Genomic DNA, 23359 nt, shown 5'->3' on the forward strand with positions numbered 1-23359 from the left:
TCTTTGGGTAAATACCCAGCAGTGGAATTACTAGATCATCTGTTAATTCTATTTTTAATTACAAATTTTTTTAATGTTTATTTATTTTTGAGAGAGAGAGACACAGCATGAGTGGGGAAGGGGCAGAGAGAGAGGGAGACACAGAATCCGAAGCAGCCTCCTTCTTTGAGCTGTCCACACAAAGCCTAATGTGGGGCTTGAACCCACAAACCATGAGATCATGACCTGAGCTGAAGGTGGGGCGCTTAACTGACTGAGCCACCCAGGTACCCCACTGAGCCATGCAGGCGCCTTTATTTTTAATTTTTTGAAGAACCTCCAAACTGTTTAGCGCTGTGGTTGTACTAATTTGCATTCCTATCAACAGTGCACAAGGTTTCTTTGTCTCCACATCCTCTCCAACATTTGTTATTTCTTGTGTTTTTTATTTTCCCAACTCTGATAGGTGAAGTGATACCTCATTGTGGATTTAATTTGCATTTTCCTAATGATGGATAATGTTGAGCATTTTTTCATGTGTCTGTTGTCCATCTGTATATCTTCTTTAGAAAAATACCTATCCTTCTCAAACTATTCCAAAAAAAGAAGAGGCAGGAAAACTTCCAAATTCATTCAATTCAGGCAGCATGACTCTGCTACCAAAACCAGAGAAAGACACTACCAAAAAAGAAAACAAGCCAATATTTCTGATGAACATAGACATAAAATCCTCAACAAGTATTAGCAAACCAAATCCAACAATACTTTTAAAAAATCATTCACCACAATCAAGTAGTATGTATTCCTGGAATACAAGGGTGATTCAGTATTCGTGAATCAATCAACATGATATGTCACATTAACAAGAGAAAGGCTAAAAACCATATGATTATCTCAATAGACACAGAAAAGCATTTGACAACGTACAGTATCCATTCATAGTAAAAACTCCCAGCAAAATAAGATTAGAAGAACATACCTCAATGAAATAAAGGTCATATATGGAAAACCCACAGCCAACACCCTACTCAATGATAAAAAGATAAGAGTTTTTCCTTTAAGATCAGGAACAAGACAGAGATTTCTCTTTCATAACTTTTATTCAACATAGTACCGCATTCCTAGCCACAGCAATAAGACAAGAAAAAGAAAAAGCATTCAGATTGACAAAGAAGAAGTAAAACTTTAACTATTTTCAGATGACATACTATATGTAGACAACCCTAAAGACTCCACCAAAAAAACTGTTAGAACTAATAAATGATTTCCATAAAGTTGTAGGATACAAAATTAATATACAGAAATCTGCTGCATTTCTATATACTAATAATGAAGTAGCAGAATGAGAAATTAAGAAAACAACTCCATTTACAATTGCACCAAAAATAATACAATACTTAGAAATAACCAAGGAGGTAAAAGATCTGTACTTCAAAGTATAACATTGATGAAAGAAATTGAAGATGACACAAACAAATGGGAAGGTGTTCCATGCTCATGGATATGATTCCCAAAACAATCTACAGATTTAATGCAAAATACCAATAACATTTTTCACAGAACTAGGACATATAATCCTAATATTGTATGGAACCACAAAAGACCCTGAATAGCCAAAGCAATCTTGAAAAAGAAAAAGAAAGCTGGAGATGTCCCAATCCCAGATTTCAAGGTCTACTACAAAGCTATAGTAACCAAAACAGTATGGTACTGGCACAAAAATAGACATATAGATCAATGGAACAGAACAGAGTCCAGAAATAAAACCCCACTTATGAGGTCAATAAATCCATGGCAGATCTTGACAAGTATCTTTTCATTACACAAGAAGAAAATGCACAATCCTTTCCCTATTACTCTTTCTATGTTCTTCTAAACATTGAGAATAACAATGCCAAATAAAAAAAAAAAACTAAAAACATTTACTGATGGTCTTGTGACCTTAATCACAGTAGCTATTTTAAAATTTTCTAAATACCTTCAGTTCCTCAATTACATGAATACATATTTTCATACGGTACCAATTATATCATTGTTAACATGAATTCTGTTTTTACCACTAACATAGCATGATTTTTTGTATTTTTATATGTTAACCTTTATAGTTATAAATGATATGTTCTTTCTTTTAAAATAGGTGTCATAGACAGCTTTAGAGGAAAATAAACATTACTGATTATCCTTTTTTGCTAATATAGTACTTGTTTACATATCTCACAGCTTTCAATGTATATTTACATAATGACATTTTTCTTTAAAAAAACATACTATAGTTTTTAACAGTACATACATTGCTTTTTAGGGCCATATAATTTTATTGACTTGGTGAATTTTCTCATCAAGCCATCATTAGTTTATCAGTTGTCCCAGTTGATGAACATATTTAATGAAATAACACAGTTTAATTTAATAACACAGTTAATGAAATATTTAATGAAAAAAACAATGAGATCAATTAAAAAGAAAGATAGCGGGGCACCTGGGTGGCTCAGTCGGTTGGGCTTCCAACTTCGTCTCAGGTCATGATCTCACTGTCCATGGGTTCAAGCCCCTCATCGGGCTCTATGCTGACAGCTCGGAGCCTGGAGCCTGCTTAGGATTCTGTGTCTCCCTCTCTCTCTGACCTTCCCCTGCTCAAGGTCTGTTTCTGTCTCTCTCAAAAATATATAAACATTAAAGAAAAAATTTTAAAAAAAGAAAGCAAACTGAAGAGCACCTTATGATTTTGGAACTCACATTTGGTTTGAAGATAGTTTCTAAATTTAGGGGCACCTGGGTGACTCAGTTAAACGTCCAACTTTGGCTCAGGTCATGATGTCCTGGTTCATGGAATCGAGCCCCATGTTGGGCTCTGTGCTGACAGCTTAGAGCCTGGTGCCTGCTTTGGATTCTGTCTCCTTCTCTCTCTGCCCCTCCCCCACTTGCGCTCTATCTCTCTCTCAAAAATAAATAAACATGAAAAAAAATTTAAATAAAAAAGATAGTCTCTAAATTTAAAGCTACAGTTAAAGATTCCAAGTAAAGCTTTACTGATGAAGATAAATGCCTGGAAGAACAAGCTATTTGGACTGACAAGAGGGGAATATTTAAAGTATATATAACAGATTCTGACAAGGACATGTGCTTCAAATGTTAGGTTTCTGTCTGTAATTCTTGAAGGATAAGATGAGTTTATGTTGTATTGCTGACAGCTCTTTTAAAACTGTGGCAGGCTTCTGGGAACATTCTTGGTCCTCTCAAATGTAGCATGTGCGATGTTTGCTGACAAATGAAGATATATAGATTGTCAGGTTGCTAATTCTGAGTTCGAACTTCTTAAAATCTACCAAACTATATTCTTACATCCATTATTTCTGGTTATTTCAAGCAGCATGCCTTCCTGTGGTTAAATTAGATGTAGAAATGAAAACTCCATTGTATGAATTATAAAAAAAATTAATACTAGATGCTTTGGGCAGTTTTGACACTTTCATCCTAAGGAAATCTACTTTAAGTATTATACTTGCGAGTAAATTTCCCTTCAAGGAAGATTTTTTTTTTTAAACTTCAGAATTGCTTGATGATTCAAATTGCTCATGCAAGTTTATCCTAGGTCTTCGTAGCTAAACTGGCTATTAGGCAGACAAGCCTGCGCTTTAGAAGACAACTTGGTTTGGAGTGGTGAGAATATTTAAATAATAGTTTATTTCAACTTGTTCTACCCAGTCATTAGCTCATTGCTGCCAGCCATGAGTTTCCCTGCCATACCAGGAAAGCCTGTCATTTACATCGGATCACTATTTTAGGACTCACATTATAAAGTATAAAGAAATACACTAGAATCTGAGGGTGGAGGCAGGAAGGGGCTGCTATGAATACACATGGCTTGGTGAGGACTCATTTGACCTTTTTCTTTCTCTCCTCTAAAAGCAAGTTTGTTTGTTTGTTTGTAAGTAACGTGCACACGGTAATACACATTAAAAAATTTTTTTTAATGTTTATTTTTGAGGGAGAGAGAGAGAGAGCGTGAGTGGGGGAGGAGCAGATAGAGAGGGAGTCACAGAATCCAAAGCAGGGTCCAGGCTCCCAGCTGTCAGCACAGAGCCTGACGCGGGGCTCAAACCCATGAACTGTGAGATCATGACCTGAGCTGAAGTCGGACGCTTAACCGACTGAGCCACCCAGACACCCCAGTAATACACATTTTAGAGAACAAAAGGGGGGTAGAGTGAAAATTAAGTTTTCTTCTCCCTCCTATTATTTCTCTCCCCATAGGCAGTTGCCTTTACCTATTTCTTGGGTTTCTTTTCCAAGATAGAATACACATGTGTAAGCACATATTTTTTAATGCAAATAGTGTGTGGCATACCCACTGTTCTTTATTTTGCCTTTTTCTCTTAACAATTTATTATCGTTGGCTCCATATAGATTTATTGGCTTCATTGGCTGCATTTTGTAAGCTGTGCCATAATTTATTTACCTACTTTCCTTCCGGAATTTGAGGTTATTTTTAGTCTTTTGCTAGAAACAGTGTCACACGTCTTTGGGTGGATAAATATAGGATAAACACCCAGAATAAAAGGTGCCATTGATCACTCTCTGAAACTTGTGAGACACCCTGAGTGACTTCTAAGTTTAGTTCAATCAGTCAATTCAGTAAACACCTTTCACATTCTAGGTCCCGTGCTGGTCTTAGGGAACTCCAAGAATCAGACATGGCCTCTGCCTTAAATAAGTTAGTGACATTGATACTCAAAGGTAAAGTACAATGTGACAAATCAGAGGTACAGCTGCATCTTGTGGAAGTTCATGGCAAGGAGGAATACCTTCTGACCTTGGGGTTCAGGGAAGAGTTTGGAGGTGGGTCGAAATTAGAATTAGAGGTGGGAAGTAGCAGTGAAGGTCATGCAGGAAATAAGGGTGCAGCAAGTACATGCTAGTGCTTTGCCCCCCACTTCGTGGGCCTCCTCACCACACCTGTGATGTGCCAGGCCTGCTCCTGCCACAGGGCATTTGAACTCATGCCCTCTGCCTAGCATTTCTTTTTCTTTCTTTCTTTCTTTCTTTCTTTCTTTCTTTCTTCTTTCTTTCTTTCTTTCTTTCTTTCTTTCTTAATGTTTATTTATTTTTGAGAGAGGGAGAGAGAGAATTCCAAGCAGGCTCTGCACTGTCAGCACAGAGCCTGATGTGGGGCTCAAACCCACGAACCATAAGGTCATGACCTTAACCAAAGTCAGACACTTAACCAACTGAGTCACCCAGGCACCCTTTCCCCTAGATTTCTTTATGACTTGGTACCTTTATAGTGATGACCACAGCATATTGGAGCTCCTCGGCATGGGCCCTGGTTATTTGCCCGAGTGCTGCAGGTATCCTATTGTTCTGAAACAGGTGCTTCATTTTCCTTCACTCTGCTCTTCCTCTTGATGCCACCATAAAAGTGCCTCTAATGATGGCCTCGTGCCATGGCTGACTCCTCCCTGGCATTTTGCACAACGATGACCGTTCTGGCCTCCTTTAAGTTATGCAGACCCTTCCCATAGGCTACTATAGTGCAGCCAACATCAGGCTATCATCTCCAACAAGGCTTTATGAAAGTTGAGCATCAGGGGATGGGCAGGGCCGGGCCTGGGTAGGGAAGGGGTACCACTTGCTTCTATTTAAAGTTCTCCATTCAGAACCTAGAGGACCCTCCTCAGTGTAGGGGTAAAGGATCCCCTCCCTGTTTATCTCTTCCTCGTTTCCATCTGCCTAAGGCTGGCTTCTCCTTCCCCAAAGTGAGTGTACCCAGGGATGCTACTTGGAAAATCAGGTCCCTAGCCTCCAGAAAGAGGAAGCTCCCAACTCGTGAGAATCTGAGGCCTCTGGTAGATCTAATTTCAGATCTTGGGGTCCACCTTCCACCTCCTAGCCACAGGATTGGTCCTGAGCCTGCAGCCCCAATCAATAATCAGAGCACTTAATATTTATACCAAAACATAACCAACACTCCAATATCAGTACCCATGGTGGCATTTAGACTTAAATGTTACCACATCTCACCACACCCCCTTTCTTCAGTCCTCTGGGTTCCTGAAAACTGCTAATCAAGAACTAGGGGGTCATTGTTGTGTTATCTCTGTGTTCCCCAAGGCAGCAAACATCTTCCTCAGAGAAACCACAGAGCCTCAGAAACCCATTAGCTTTTCCAAAACATGCATCCAGTTTACATTAAACCCTTTGCTCTGTTTGAAACATCAAGATGCAGGTTAATTTCACAGCTTACCCCAGAATAGTAGGTAGGGACTTGCTTTACCTTTATATAACAGAAATTGCCATTAGGTTGGTTTTCTTAGAATAAAGACACAGTCAGCCTCAAAGGTAAATTCAGTTCTCTTCCTTTAGAAAAACTGAACAGCTGGAAGCTTTGAAATGAGTGTTTTTGTACTTCTGCTCATCAAGGGTTTTTTGTTTTTTTTTTTTTTTTAAAGAAACTCTCAGGTCTGGGCACACCTCTTTCTCTGCTTAAATTAAGTCTTTGAGAGGCAGAGAGGGTGCCATCCAGAATCAGAGAAACCTGGTGTTGTAGTTGGGCTCTAAGCTGGTTTAATACATCTGAGTCCTCTAGTTTGTAGTCTGGGATCCTAGTAAGCAAAGGCAAATTGATTCCCTGTCCACATGTGCTTTAGACAGACCGAGTTTTGTTTAATTACTGCATTTTACAGAAGCCTTGGGGTTATGTCAGCATGCAGAAGGGGTGCAGAGTGGTGTTAAGGAAAGGGGCAATTGTAAGAAATGAATCTCACTCATAGAGAACTTATAGATGGAGACATAAACAGAAAGATAAAAAGTTGAATAAAATAGTTTTATATACTTACTGCCAAGTGAGATGAATGGAGAACAACATGTCCTATAAAAATTTAGAGGATAGATTGATTAATTTGTGAGGTTTTATTTATCTAAATTTTAAATATATTAAAGTTTGAGAAATCATACAGTTTGTTAGAGAAGTATATCCATCACTTATTACGAACCAGTAGGTTGTATTTCAATAGCTTTATGATATGATATCTCTTTGTATTTGTATTTAATACAGACTTGAGCATTCTTAAGGAATTAAAGAATCTTATGTATGTTTTGGGTTTACTTCTTAATAACAACCAAAAACAGGATCATGAACTTTTATGTGATTCACTGTTACATTATCATTTTATTTTTTATCTTTTTAAATGTTTATTTTTGAGAGAGAGTGAGAGAGAGAGAGAATGCATGCATGCGAGTGGGGGAGGGGCAGAGAGAGAGAGGCAGTGAGAAAATCTCAAGCAGGCTCCACACCCTCAGCTCAGAGTCTGACATGGGGCTTGAACTCCTGAAATGTGAGATCATGACCTGAGCTGAAACCAAGAGCAGGATGCGTCACTGACTGAGCCACCCAGCCACCCCACTCGCATTATGTTTTTAAACATTTTAAAATCTAGGGACAGGTTTTCTATTGAGATCTGACAAAAAGTCTCAAGGTATAAAACAGGTAAAATAAGAGGTACTCTGGATCAGATGGGTTGGTTCTTTCTCCCTGTTGGTCAGGATGATATACACATGCCACCTGCTATGGGAACAGTGTCTCAGGGGTTTGTGGATAGGTGTCTGTTCCCACCATACATGTCAGTCCAACAACAGACTCACTGTGGGCCAGACACTATTCCAGGAGCTGGTGACAGAAAGGTAAATGACCCATGGTCCTACCTTCAAGAAAACTGCAGCCTGATGTGGGGCAGATGGGATGTGACATGGAAATGAATGACTTGGGAAGTCCATGCAAGCTCAGGGCTTCAGTCAGTCAGAGAAGAGGAAGGCTCATTACCATTACCTGGACCAGGGAGGGGAGGGCAAGTCAGGGAAGCTGCTGGAGGACTTGGCCAGAGTATAGTTTTGAAGGACGTGTAGGAGTTCATTAGCTGAGTTTGGTATTCCAAGATAGGAGACCATGTGGTTCAAAGAAACTGATGTGGAAGCAGATAATTATAGGTAATTTGGCTAGAACATAAAAAGGAAGCAATGGGAAGAAGCAAGACTGGAGTAACAGCAAGGAGATTCTTTGGATTTTGGACATACAGGATAAAGCCCAGAGAATCCATTAAGCTCTTTAGCAGAGAAGTGATGGATCAGATGGTGTTTTAGTTAATGGTGACAGCCAGTATGTTTTGAGTGTTACTATGGACCAAGTGCACTATGAAGCATTTTCCATGCATTTCTCATTTAATTCACACAAACACCCTGAATCAGGTATGGTCGTTGTATCAGGGATCCTAGAGGGGAACAAAGGGCAGCTCAATTGGGGTGATGGAGGAGAGTCTGATGCAGGCACTATTTATGAAACTGTGGGCAGGGTAAAAGATGCAAAACCCCTGTAGGCTAGCGATAGTGTGGAGCCTTTACCACTACTCCCCTGAGGGATTAAGAGAGAAAATGATTCTGGAACCCAATGAGCAAGAGCAGCAGCTTTTCAAGGGAGAACTTAGCCATTGCCATTTACCTGTCAAGTTGGGAAGGAACCAGGGAGCAGGGGGTGGTAAGGGGGAGTACAGATAGACACACCAATCTTGCTGTTTTCCTTCCCTCTGGTCCTCTGATCTTTGGTCAGTGGGCTTCCCACTGGTCAAACCCAATTTGAGGTCAGGGGGCCAAGGATTCTGTAATTCCAGGCCCATTAAGATCAGCCTCTGGGAAGCGTAGAAGGTGGAGGTAGGGGAGAAAGCATCAGGAGAGTTAAATGGAGGATATCCAGCAGAGTTACTACATGGATTTCACAGAGGAAACAGGTGAAACTCAGCTAGGCTAAGCCACTTACCCCAAATCAGATAGCTTGTACATGGTGATCCCACCTGACCACACAGAGGAAGCTCTTACACACTGCAAGGAAATGTCTCTTCCTCAGACTAGGGAAAAGGAATAGGAAGGGCAAACGTGCTGGCTGCATGACCAGTTAGGAGCTCTTCCATAGATTCAAGGCCCAGAAGGGCAAGTTTAAGGAACTAAAGTGGCAGTCAGTGTCAGTGAGGACAGAAAGAAGAGGATGGATTTGATGCAGTGGAGGTCAAATGGACAGAACTGTGAACCTCCCTGTCCTTCTCATAAAAAGTGATAACAATGGGCCACCTGAGTGGCTCAATCGGTTAAGCATCTGATTCTTGATTTTGACTCAGGTCATGATCTCACCAGGTGAGGTTGAGCCCTGTGTCAGGCTCCACACCCAGCTTAAGATTCTCTCTCTCCCTTATCCCTCTACCTCTGCCCTTCCCCTGCTTTCTCTCTCTCTCTCTCTCTCTCTCTCTCTGTCTCTCTCTCTGTCTGTCTCTCTCTCTCTCTCTCTCTCTCAAAAAAAGATAATATTATAGAAGGTACAGCCTGTCTTAGATCCTTTCCAGCATGAAAGCTCCATGACTCATCTCTGCAGTGATTGTGAAACATACTTATTTCATGGAATTAATGTATCTTTGAAAATATTCCCCAAATGCTCCATATACCTTCTTATAGAGATTTGAAGTTTATTTATTTACTGTATTAGTGACACCCAACTCCAATTACATGGCAACTAAGAATGTCACCAGGTATCACAAAACATGTTTTAAAATCATCAAAATAAAGTCAAAGTGTGCATGTCTTTTAGTAGACGTTTTCTTCTAATTATGTCTGGAATCCTGTATTGAGTATAGTATGGAGACCCCAAAGTATAACTCGACCTCTGCTCAAATAATATAAAGAGAAAAGAAAAAAAACTAAAAGCACAGGAGAAAATAGTTCACAAAAATTGGGTAGCAACCATAAAATAAAAAATATATATTCAGTATGACCCAAACCTTTTTTCCCTTCATTTGGCTCAATAATTGCCTCATTAATTTGAACTGATTCATTTGGACACTTATTGTTGTAAACACATAAAAACCTCTCAGTTAAAAAAATCCACATCAGTAAGGATACTTCAGAAGAGCTTTTTCTTGTTTCATTACATATCCTACAGACTAGCTTTAACAACATCCACATCCACCTTTTAAAAAAATTATTTAGCTATTTCTCTCTAAGTTATCACCGTCTCTGGCTAACTGCTCCATTTCTGGGGCTACTGCTTTCTGCCACTTTCCACTTTAAAGCAGACAAACAAAGCAGCACGTGAGAGCTGCTCTCATTCCAGAAGTTAGAATAAAAATTCCAGCAATCAGAACCTAACTGAAGGTTTCTGAGCATTTCTCCAAAGTACTTTCTTTTCAAAGGTCTCTTTTCCTGGAGGGCCCATGGTGTGATTGTTGTCTGAGGCTCCCTACACAACACTGGTCATTTTCTCTCATTTACTCATATTTTTGGAACCTCCTTCCAGTAAAACCAGCTTGTGTTTTCTCCTCACTTCTCTTTCCTGTCCTCACCCTGTTGCTGTTCCTCTCCCAGCAGGCTGACCTTCCACCACTCTGGACTTGGGAGTCACTCAGTCTATGCCACTCCATCTAGATGTATCCCAGGAAAATCTGAGAACATTTGTTCCCAGGTCCCCAGTCTTCCTGAGGATGCAGTGGCACTGCCTGTATTCACATCCTAGCATGGCCACTTATTACTGTGTGACCTGGGGTAAATTGGTTTCCTTTCTGTTAAGTTAGGATATTAATAATCATGCTTCCTTCTAAGTTGTTGCAGTGCGTAAATGAGATCATATATCTAAAAACCTAACAGATTGTAACTTCTCATTAAATTCTCATCAGGTTTGCCTCTTTATTATAAGCACCAGCATATTCACTGATCACTGATTTTTTTTCATATTTTAGTATTATCCTTAGTAAAATCAGGTAAAAATACTGCATTACCCCACCCCTGACTTTTAAAAAAATTTTAGGTGTTTTAGGAAAGAAATGGGAATGATTTTCTTATAGGCCTTCCAGAGGAACACTCACTCTAAATCTTATTCCCCTTAAAAGCTAAAAATTAATGAGAGCTTATGTTGTCATTTCAAATGCTATGTATGTACGATAATGTCATCTTTACATATTGCCTTCTTTCTGTTTAAGCACAAAGGATACATCTGGCATAAAATCATAATTATTTTTACCTAATTTGACCTCGTTATAGTTGTGATTATTTAACAATCTTTCTTTAACACATACCACTGCATACTCATATAATATTTGGGGTATATATTAATACATATTTATAACCACATGGCCTAAAAATTCTGAGTACTATGTCTTTATTTAAAACTGATATTCTTATGATGAACTTAGTATGTTTTTCCTCTAATTTATTGGGAAAGAAAATCAGCATGGATACAGAAATTCATGTAAATTGCCAAATTAGTCCGATTATGAAATTCATTTTCTATATTGTGTTGTCATCTAGCATTGGAATAACTATGAGTCTCACTAAGAGAAGCAGAAACTAGAACATGGAATGTAAGGCACTGAGCTGTGAGAGTGATGATCCACTGTACGGAAAATGACTTTGCATTCTCTGTTAATGCAGATGTGATGGAAGAGGATCACTGAGGTGGAATTATTTACTTGAAAGCCTTTTAAAGAACTTGAACTTATATGATCTTCACACATTTAATGAACAAGGTTTTTAGTAATATTTCCTTAGGATCACTGAGTTTTAGTACTTGAATGGACTCAAAGTTGCTTTGCTCTCACCCATGGGTCAACAAACTTTCTTAAAGTACCAGATATAGCCTATGGGTCATAATCTCTGCCAAATACTCAGCTATGGTGTTGAGCACAAAAACAGCAACAGATAACATTGAATGAATGGGTATACCTGTGTTCTGGCAAAATTTATTTACAAAGACAGGTGGCCGACTCACGGGTGCTTGAGAAATCTGATCTCAGCCCCCTTATTTTACACATAACATAGCAAGAAAGCTTAAGTCACTTAATCAGTGAGACACAACTAAGTAGTTAGTGTCAGGACCACTATAAGGCACTTTGTTTTTTCATTTTGCAAGTCTTCCAGTATGCAGGCTAATGCTCAGACAACAATAGCATATTTCTCATATGGTAGTCAGCCAAAGGATTCTGATTAATTGGTCTTACCATCATCACATCTGTTGGTTTCATATAAAGCAGAATTGCCCAGAGAAGTATATTGTTTTTATCTTCTATATAAAATAGAAAACAAAATTCTCCTATATATGAAATTTAATTATTTGAATAATTTTTCTTGTTTAGAATGTCTGTATTAAAATGTTATGATCATTTTTGTTATTTAAAATGAAAGGTAGCTTTGGATAGTATCTCCATTTTAACAACATTTGTTCTTCCAATCCATGAGCATGGAATGTTTTTCCATTTATTTATGTCTACTTCAAGTCTGTTCATAAGCTTTCTATAGTTTTCAGCATATAGATACTACCCAAAACAATCTACACATTCCATGCAATCCCTATCAAAATAACACCAGCATTCTTCACAGAGGTAGAACAAACAATCCTAAAATTTGTATGGAACCAGAAAAGACCCCAATTAGCTGAAGTATTATTGAAAAGGAAACCAAAACTGGAGGCATCATAATTCCAGACTTCAAGCTATTATTACAAAGCTGTAATCATTAAGACAGTATGGTACTGGCACAAAAACAGATACATAAATCAATGGAATAGAATAGAGAACCCAGAAATGGATCCACAAGTATATGGCCAACTAATCTTCAACAAACAGTAAAGAGTAACCAATGGAAAAAAAGACAGTTTCTGTAGCAAATGGTGCTGGGAAAACTGGACAGCGACATGAAGAAGAATGAACCTGGACCACTTTCTTACACCATACATAAAAACAAATCCAAAATGGATGAAAGAGCCAAATGTGAGATAGGAAACCACCAAAATTCTACAGGAGAAAACAGGCAGCAACCTGTGACCTCGGTCACAGAAACTTCTTACTAGACATTTCTCTGGAGGCAAGAAAAACAAAAGCAAAAATGAACTATTGGGACCTCATCAAGATAAAAAGCTTCTGCACAATGAAGGAAACAACAAAACTAAATGAGAACAGGTATTTGCAAATGACATATCTGATAAAAGATTAGTACCCGAAATCTGTAAAGAACTTACCAAATTCAATGAAGAAATGGGCTAAAGACATAGACACTTTTTCTTTTTCTTTTTTTTTTTTTTTAACATTTATTTATTATTGAGAGACAGAGAGAGACAGAGTACGAGCAGGGGAGGGGCAGAGAGAGAGGGAGACACAGAATCTGAAGCAGTCTCCGGGCTCTGAACTGACAGTACAAAGCCCCATGGTGGGGCTCGAACTCACACTGTGAGATCATGACCTGAGCCGAAGTTGGACGCTTAACCAACTGAGCCACCCAGGTGCCCCTAAATAGACACTTTTTCAAAGAAGACATCCAGATGGCTAACAGACGTATGAAAAGATGGTCAACATCACTCATCATCAGGGAAATACAAATAAAAACCACCATGAGATACCACCTCACGCCTGTCAGAATGGCTAAAATTAACAACTTCGGCAACAACAGATGTTGTCGAAGATGCAGAGAAAGGCGAACCCTTTTGCACTGTTGGTGGGAATGAAAACTGATATAGCCACTCTGGAAAACGGTATGGAGGTTCTTCAAAAAATTAAAAATAAAACTACCCTATGACCCAGAAATTGCCCTAGTAGGTATTTACCCAAAGGATACAAAAATGCTATTTTGAAGGGGCACATACACCCCAGTGTTTATGGTAGCACTATCAACAATAGCCAAATTATGGAAAGAGCTCAAATGTCCATCGACTGATGAATGGATAAAGAAGATGTGGTATATATATGCAATGGAATACTACTGGGTGATCAAAAGAGTGAAATCTTGCTATTTTCAACAATGTGGGTGGAACTAGTGTATTATGCTAAGCAAAATCAGTCAGAGAAAGACATACGATTTCACTCATGTGGAATTTAAGAAACACAACAGATGAACTTAGGGAAAGCGAAGGAAAAATGAGATAAAAACAGAGAGGAAAACAAACCATAAGAGACTCTTAAATACAGAGAATAAACTGAGGTTGCTGGAGGGGAGATGGGTAGGGAGATGGGTTAAATGGGTAATGGGCATTAAAGAGGGCACTCTTAGGGATTAGCACTAGATGTCATACGTAAGAGATGAATCACTGGGTTCTACTGCTGAAACCAAGGCTACATTATATGTTAACTAACTTAAATTTAAATAAAACTAAAAAAATAAAAGGGAAGATAAAAAATCTATGCCCTTTAGGATAGGTAGTAATTAGGCATAATTTATTAGCTTTAAAAAATCAAAGATAATTAAATAAAATCAGAGTAAAATAAAATATTGCATTAACCAGTTAAAATGGCTTTTGAACTTTATTTTATTAGAATTTATTTTCAAAGATTACTCCTATTCAGTTGAAAAACTCTAACAAATGCCAATCAAAACATTCTTAACGGATTTTTGGAATCCTGCAAAGACTAGCTTCTGTTAAAATAGAAATCTGGACAAAAAAGAAAACAAAGATGTTTCATCAAAGGAAAGAAAAGGATATTATAATTGTATCCCAAAACTTTTTTTCCACTTTAAGTAATACCAGGTGATATTAAATGTATGAAAATAACCTCAAATACCCACATTTCGTGCTTCCTATGATGGCAAAAATGGGCAAGGGGATTGGAGAATGTCCAGCTTTCATAGTGCTTATGGGGAAAGATTGGACATTGAAATCTTTTATTAAGTTTCACACTGAAGAGTATTCCAAACAAATTTTAACTTTCAATTAATTAATTTCAACAAATGTAGATTTTTTTTATTGTTTAGAAAGTATTTTGAAATCGATAACTGTTTGCCATGGACAGACTTTCGGTTAGTGTAACAATCCAGCAAAAGATGAGGGGGACCTAAGAAGGAGGAAGAAGAAAAGGGAAATTATAAAGTAAAATCCATTGAGTTCTGTAATTTTGTAAATGGAAGGAGCCTACAATGAAACAAGCCTTCTGGCTTTGTTGAATAATGGATGGTGATGTTTGGTGGTAAATTCTGGAACGTTGGAGGAGATAACATTGGTGGGAGAATTGGAGACAGGAAAAATATTTGTGATACCTACGTAAGATCTAAGTGGGCTTTTTAATATAAAAATATAAAATTTTAGGGGAATATTGATGCTAGAGATATTTATTTGGGATCATTAGCATATAGACAGTAACTGAAGCCATGAGAATAACTCAGATCACCCAGGAAAACTTACCAGGTGCAGAGGGAAGAGGTTAAAGCCAGAACTCTGGAGAACACCAGAAGAAAATACTTCTTATTTTGTTTTGTATGATGGTTGTTTATTGGTACATTCTAAGAGCAGCAGTAAAGAACTTTCAAACTGCTTTAGCACATCATAAGGTATTAATATAAATCCTCTAGGAGGGAGGGGACTCCATTAAAAATTTATATGAGAAAAGAAGTTTCTGACCAGTTCCCAGGACTGTGGAATGGAAAAAAATACATAAAAGCCTTTCTCTGCCCTTACTCTATGGACTGGCACATGGAATAGAGAAGTCTTTCCCTTTCCAGACTAACTGCCAGATGGTAAAAAGTACCCAAGGATTTCATGTCTGTTTGGAATCAAATTGTGAAGAAAAGAGCTGCTGTCCTAGAAATACTGATTTTGTGATTAAGAGCAAGACACTCTTTCTGATTATTTTGTTTGGGAAATGAGATATGTTGAGAGAGGGGTTTGGAGTTGCTCTGATATAAAAACAAAACTACTGACAAGCACATGTCCTCTGGGAAATGGTGGAAGCTATGCTTTTATATCGTGTTTCAGTTGGTTTTTGCAAGTCCATGTAGCTTTTGCCATTCTAAATAATTAGAAAGAAACAAGTCATTGTTGCCAGTTATTTCTCAATTCCTTGGTCAAAGAGTTGAGCAGAGACATGGGAATTGCCATCCTTGTACCCCTATGCTAGGTTTAGCAATTTTATTCATAGAATTAGAGGTTACTCAATCCCTGCCCAATTAAACTGTCTGCACAAGGGACTCACTGGAATTTGTACATGGAACATGAAATCTAATGTATATCTGTGTACAGCTAAAAGAATTTTTTGACTCATTTTTGGAACATGAAGCAGTGAAATGCATTTATTCTTGGACTCATGGCATATTCCCTGCACATGACTGTAGGGACTTGTAGTTGGGTCATGTTGAGTGCCTGTACAATATCTTTATACCTATGCCTAGTAAGGAATTGCATAGCCCCAGATCTGAAACCTGTGGACAAATGTGAGCTGGAGGTAAAATCTTGTGAGAAATCGCCTCTGGATGATGTTAAAACATGGCACTAGCCACAGTTACCTCCATACACTTGGGAAATGACTGGTTTGACTCTATAACCCTAGCCAAAACCAGCAGTTAAGGGCATATAGGGAAAGATCCTAGATGGAGACCAAGACACTCCTGTTAACTTTTCTCTATCCAAAAAGTCAAATGAGTAAATTTAAAAGAGGGGTGGCCAACAGTGTCCACTGCAGATAAGGCCTGATGAGTGTCTATTGATTGATGCTGAACAACTGGTCTGTTTGGCACAAATGTTGGAAGCATTGTCACATGATTTATTCTGTGTCCGTCCCAGAGGAGAGAACCAGGTTCAAGGTGGCAGCAGATGTTGGATAACCATAGAGATATGTAGAGGAATTCTTTCATTGGGTAAGACATTAACTGTAAAGCTTCACTCTTCTGGAAATCTCAGATGCTTCTGTGCTAGGTAGTATCAAGGTTGCCCAACTTTGGATAATTGGCAATAGGACTTAAATATCAGGATTTTTTTTTTTTTTTTTTTTTTTTTTTTTTTTTTTTGCTCTGTCCTAGGGTTTTTCTTTAGTTAGAAATGGTAACCTCTTAAAGTGGGATATGATGAATTGTTATGTAAGCCATTTTAGATGTCCCCTTTCTTATGCACATGCTCCGTCAAAGTGGCAGTGTGCAAATAACCTGTACCCATCTGTTTAGCATTTCACTTTGCTTTTTGACTCTTTAATTCAAACTAAACATTAATATAAGAAGTTTTGATAATAACCCATGAACTTCATCCTTTTTAAAAGGTAGTGTAGCTCTCTTCCTGTAGTGTAACCATAGCAACTGACAAGGAACAGAGAAAGAGAGCTTTCACACATGCTGTGCTAATTAATCCTGTCCTACAGTTTTCCTTCAACTGGAGGATGCGGTTTAATAAATTCTACATGAGTAAGCGTGTTTTGATGCATGACTGTAAATACATAGCAATATCTTTACCAAAAATATGGATTAACAATGTAGTTATATTCCTACTTCAGGGTATACTTTTTTTTTGATTCATTGTTTTAATAATTTGCTCCCTCCCTGAAAAACTTCGGGATTTACTAATCTTTTTAACTGAACAGACATATTTTCAGGGTTTAAGCCTTTTGTTTATCAATATACAGGACCATTTCCACAGGAAAATGTCTTAATTGACTATATCAAAGTAAGAGGATAGAAAAGTTTTTCTCAAGTGATACAGAAGAGTGTTTCTTAAAAATATAGTAACATTCTTCAATATGACACATTAACATGCAAACCATTTTAAGAAACTATCTTAATACATTAAATAGCTAGATACTGCAAATTCATTTTCACTCTTGATTTGAGAAGTTATATGACCCATATGAATGGTGTTTGCGTAGTCCTTGACCTAATAAACATGGGAAGGAGGACAATAATGGAAACAAAGAATTTTTTTCTTTTTATATTTTTCAGATGTATTTAACCAGTTTTACAAACTTACATTCAGAGTGAACATAATGGACCTAAAATCGCATAATTATTTAGATTTATACTATTTCTAGCTTATTTTGAGGTTTTTATTCTCTCTTTGAAATGGGAAATACCACAATTTTCTATAACCAGCCTGGTCTTTTGAGCTGTCAAAGAAAATCTCAGATTTTTTTCATTCTCCTATCCCTCTAGCCTAGCTTTCTGTCAGCAGGGCCTCAGAAAAACCAAGGGAATCCAGCCTGAATGTTTTTGGCATCCCATTTCACTTGACAAGAGCATATGGAACGAGTCAGAACCTATTTCAGGACTTGTACTTCTTTGGTCTGTGTATAGAAACATGCTAATTTGAGGAATTAAATCTTCTGATGGGATTATTAAATTCTGGAAACACTTTACCATTCTGATTGTCCTATCTGTTGTTCAGTTTTACCTGAATTGAGATAGGATCAAACTTTGCAGAGAAAAGAAGTAGAGGTTATTATGGAAATCTGTTATTAAAAATAGTTGTTCCACTCATGTATAGAAAAGTTGGAGAACATATATAAATATGTGTGTGTTAGTTTGTACATGTTGATATGGAATACTTATAAACTTGAAACAATTTATAATATACTATTGTTTTATTATAAAACCTGTGTTAGAGAAAAAATTGAGTTACTCTAACCATAGTTGAATTAATTAGAAATTTCTCATCAGCTGTCCTCTTAATTTTAACATTTTCATATAATACAGTTAAGGGACTATCAAGTATTTAATAAACAGGAAAAAAATTATGTCCCTAAGTACTACTTAAAAATTTAAATTGTCAGAACATTAAAATAAATGTTATGGTACATTTATTGTAAAAATGGTACATGTGCTTTGAGCCTCACAGTGATAAATAATACTTTTCACTTGTCATTAATGAACATACCCAGATAGAAAGCTGAATTTTTTTCTTTTAAAAAGAACATTTATAGATTTTGTGATTTTTAAAAGAAATTATATATTTATTGTAGGAAACTTGGGGAAAAAATTGAGAAGAGTGTATTAAGTGAAGAACAAAACTGAGTGATCCCATTTTCCAGAGCTAGCCACTGAAGACATTCAAATATTTTCTGCCATTCTTTTTTTTTTAATGCTGAAGTCTTTATGGTTATGAGGTCAAACTGCACATAATCTAGTACAACATATTACTATGACCATTTTCTCCATTTTTAAATTCTTAGGAAACATTTTTATTTATTATAATATACCTCGTCATCCCATTGTTTCATATTTAAGTATTCCTTTATAATTATTTGTTTAGGTGGTTTTCAGATGATCTTCCTAAATAAATGTTTCCCACAGAGCATTTAACAGAACACTGAAAGAAAAAGAAGCTTTGGAAAAACCCTTTGAGAAAAGCATCATATTCTCTTCTTTCAGATTCACAATACACATTAGAATAATTAAGAACACTGAGAAGTAGTACAGTATGAAGACCTGTTTTAACTTTTAACTTGTTAAACCGTCTTTTCCCAAAATGATTTGACCTTGGAATATTTTTCTGTAGCACTTACTTATAACTCTCAGAACTAGAATTCTATAGAACATTCTTTGGAAAGTCAAAGAGATTTCTAAGCTTCTGTGTAATATCTAATCATTTATGAATTATTTGTTTACTCTTCTAGGATTTTATCAGATGTATGATGCTTCAGTAGGAAAACAATTGATCTATCAGTTATTAGCATTATTTGAAACAGGTAGAACACAATATACCTTCCCCAGCCTTTCTAGTAACCTTGACATGGCATTTGTGATTCTGTATTACAGTGTCATGTTTGACCTTTTAAAACTGTGAACATTCAAATTTAAATTCCCTTGTTCTATTAATGCCTATCAACTTCTTTATGTTTCCTGTATTCCACAGGTCTTGCAAGAGCAAAATCTGTCCCTAGCCACACATACTCCAATGAAGTGGTTACCTTGTGGTACAGACCTCCAGATGTCCTCCTGGGCTCAACAGAATATTCCACCTGCCTTGACATGTGGTGAGAAATGGAAGATTTGCTCTAGCTAATCTATCTGTAATGCCTGGTCTGGGTCATGCCCAGACAAACATTCTAATAGTTTGAATGAAGATTAATGGTGCAGCAGTGTTTGCCTGTGTGTGGCAGTATTGCTGGATTTTTTTTTTAAAGCATGATTGAGAATATTCCTTAATCAGAGGCTCCCTTGCAGATGGTGTCTGGTAATGGTTCTTGAGGGACAAGGGGCAGAAGTATTTTTCTGTCAGTACAATGGTTTTTCTCTCTAAGGGTCTCAATTTGTAGCTCTGTTTTATAACAAGGAGGTATATATCTCTAAACAGTAGTATGGGTTGGAAGTAGTAGGAAACATGTTTAAGTTCAACAACAAAGCTCAAATTAAGTGGTCCGAAAATTTTGGTGTAGGCACTAAATTTGGTGCAGTACACTCTAGAAAGCTGGGTACAAATAACCCAAATGATATAAAACAATTACTTTTTGAAAATATCACAATAAGTTTAATTTCAACAGAGTCTCGGTTTCACACAATGGTTTAGCAAAACTTAAAAACCTGTTTAGGAAGCCCAAAGATTAATAAGTTTTAATGGATAATTATTATTAATTATAAAGTATAATGAGCTCCCAATCCAGTGTGATCTAAATCAAATAATCAAATAAGGGAATATTCTCTTTTTTTAAGTTTACTTATTTATTTTGAGAGAGAGAGCATGAGCAGGGGAGGGGCAGAGAGAGAGAGAGAGAGAGAGAGAGAATCCCAAATAGGTTCTGTGCTTGAGAGCACAGGGCTTGATCCCATGAACTGTGAGATCTTGACCTGAGCTGCAACCAAGAGTTGGATGCTTAACCAACTGAGCCATCCAGGCATCCTGGGAATAATCTTATTTTTAGTACTCAGGAAAGGCTTCTTAGTGACTTGAAAATGTCCTCTATTAGTAGAAAAATCTCTTTTCTAGACTCACAATTGTGTTCAAAGTAAAACAACTCACATAACACTTGTGCTATTTTATCCTAGGAATCATCTTCCATGAATGATTATGCCCCCATATGCAGAATTCAGCTACATGTCCTTATAATGTTTATGACCTCGATAAAACTTCCCCATGTGTTATTTATCTTCCTGCCATGTACTTACTTCATTGTTCTTCTCTCAGTAATCTTGGCTTTCAGTAAATTAGGCTGTAATGAGGGGCCTGGCTTCTTTCCTGATGTTTTTGATCCAAACATTTTACAGTGAGAAAACAATCAAGTTCCTTGTGATGTAGGGCACAATGTAGATTTTCTTAATTTAGGTTCCAGCAACCACCACCCCCCTGCCCAAGAATAGGATTTCAGGATCTGTGAAACCACTGAAAATATATGCAACATTTTACGTACACATGAATATATTTATTTTTATGGGGTGTAGATCTGTAGCTTTCAATAGAGCTATAAAAGAATCTGGATCATCAAACAGGCTAAAATCTAGTGTCATAAATTTTGTGATGCCTTATAATAAATCTAATACCATTGTAATGCATATTCCAAAACCCAGAGAACAAAGGTGACCATCTATTATTAAGGAGCTGAGCTAATTCATTTTTTCATCACAGTTTTCTTTGTTTGTTTGTTTACACAATTACTTTTTTCCCCCAAGGCTAGTCAGGGGCTTGGGCAAAATACATATTTTGATCATTAGTGGTAATGGAGGAAAAGGTTGGAAATAAAGGTCAGTTACTACATCAGGATATCAGTTACTAACTTTCTCATTCCCTTCCTCCTTCTTGCCTCACCGTTGGGAGTTGGATATATAAATTATTTTATATAATAATTAATTATATATTAGTTAATATTCTCGAGTTACGGACTATTTTTCTCTTTTTCAAGTATGAAAATTCTAGGTTGTCTTTCAGTGAGGTCAGTTAAGGACTCTACTAATAGAACATAATTTGGAAATATTTGTGGCTTGGGGCCAGTCTTGTCTTAGTGCTTGGCAGTTCAGTTAAGACTCTACCCTCATAATCAGAAGAAGCTGTTTTTTATACACTAGTGGCTAATTTTTTCCAAACCTTTAAGAGTGCTCTTTAACGTACAAAGAACCACATGGATTATGACTTGCTGATATTTCTGTTTCTGATATGTAGTATTTGATTTCCAGCCTGTGCCCCAACCTGGGGCACCCACCTTTTTTTTCTTTCACATCTGTCTGTGTGTGCGTGTGTTCATCCTCTTGAAGAAGGCTTGGGTGCTTTCTATTAATTTGCTTTACACAGAGACATAATGAAGCATAAGAGGAAGACTATTATTTAAGTGGAAGGGAGGAAAACTGATACAAAGTAGAAGACCCCAAATGCCCTTTTGTCTACATGCCAAGATTATTCATTGCCAAAACCAAATAGTAAATGTGTTGTATTTGAGCAGTTCTCATGCTTAATGGCTTTTCATTTTCAAGCCCTAAAATCTGAGTTATGTCTATGCTATGCCTGTCATTCTCACTCTGATTTCATTCCAAGCCGTTTTCTAAAAGCCATTTTGTTATTATCCTCTAAGTCCAATAAAGTGTATATATTTTTTCAGTTAGAGAGAAGTTCACAGGGCACTGATTTTTGCATAATCAATGACATCAATACTGGGTATTCACAGAACTGGAAATGGGACTGTAATTGAGTCATGGCTCAGCTGCACCAAGGAGAAGTGCAAATATGAATGCATGAACAATAGCGGGGAGGCAGGTGGTAGTGGGTTCAGGCGATTTTTACAGTTCATTTACCATCCTGGGGCAGTAGGGTAGTAACTAAAAACTAACGATCCCTACACAGTGTTACATTTTCCAGTTTTCTGTTTAAATAGCCGCAGGCAGTAAAAATATTAATGAAGACACATACGCATTAACATTGGCAGCAAGTGACGGAAAATCAGAGCTCACCGTGTTGATTTACTGCACTGGGTCTCCAGCACCGTGGCAAGGTATAAACATACTGTGCGATTCCAGAACACAGCAGGAGACACAGGTTTTGATACCTTTGTCTCCCTCCATGAAAGAGGATTTAGGCAGAGGAATCAAATTGGACATTGTCTCGTGTATAACTTCTCTTAATTCTTGGATTTTGTCACTCTTTGAAAGTCAAGGCATAGGAATTCATCTTTAAGCTTCTAAACCAAAAGGCTTACAGACTACTGAGAACCACATTATGAGAAGTGCAGATGTGAAAAGCAGCTTATCTGCGTAGTTCCTCCCCTGTCAGGGAGTTCTGCTCTAGCCGTGGAGGTCATTGCTCTGCATAAGCTTTCTGTTTCTTTAGAGAAGCTCATAAATATGTTTAGAGCGGCCTTTGTTTTCTAAAGTGGAAGGTCACTTGGGATTACTTATAAGGGATTAATTTTTAACAGAAGGTGACTAATGTAGCTAAGAAGTAATAGTATCTCAGCCACATCATGGTGCTTCTGGGGCCACAATATGTAGTGGCCCTACCTTGTGGAATCAGTGACAGCCCTCCCCAACATGATGTGTGAAGAAGGAGAGCCTGCCATTCTCTTCCCGTCATCATCTTTTTAAAAGCTAATTAACATATTAACTATGCTTGTCAAAATGTGGGGCAAATCATTTATAAATAAGCCTGTCAAATGTAATGAGATTGCATATTAAATCACCCTTTTCTCCATTACAT

General features: G+C 37.3%; 1 protein-coding gene across 3 annotated transcripts in view; it reads left to right on the top strand.

Moving 5' to 3' along the window:
• Positions 1-23359, top strand: part of CDK14 (cyclin dependent kinase 14) — a 606215-nt gene that overhangs the window by 323668 nt on the left and 259188 nt on the right. For all 3 annotated transcript variants that reach the window (XR_006196800.1, XM_042917477.1, XM_042917471.1), the window contains exon 9: positions 19598-19718. Coding sequence is in view for 2 of the 3 variants with exons in the window: in XM_042917477.1 (XP_042773411.1) it covers positions 19598-19718 (121 nt within the window). In the remaining variant the exon portion in view is untranslated. The remainder of the gene's footprint in view (positions 1-19597; positions 19719-23359) is intronic.

Source organism: Panthera leo, chromosome A2, assembly GCF_018350215.1.
Source record: "Panthera leo isolate Ple1 chromosome A2, P.leo_Ple1_pat1.1, whole genome shotgun sequence".
NCBI classification, from domain to species: Eukaryota; Metazoa; Chordata; class Mammalia; order Carnivora; family Felidae; genus Panthera; species Panthera leo.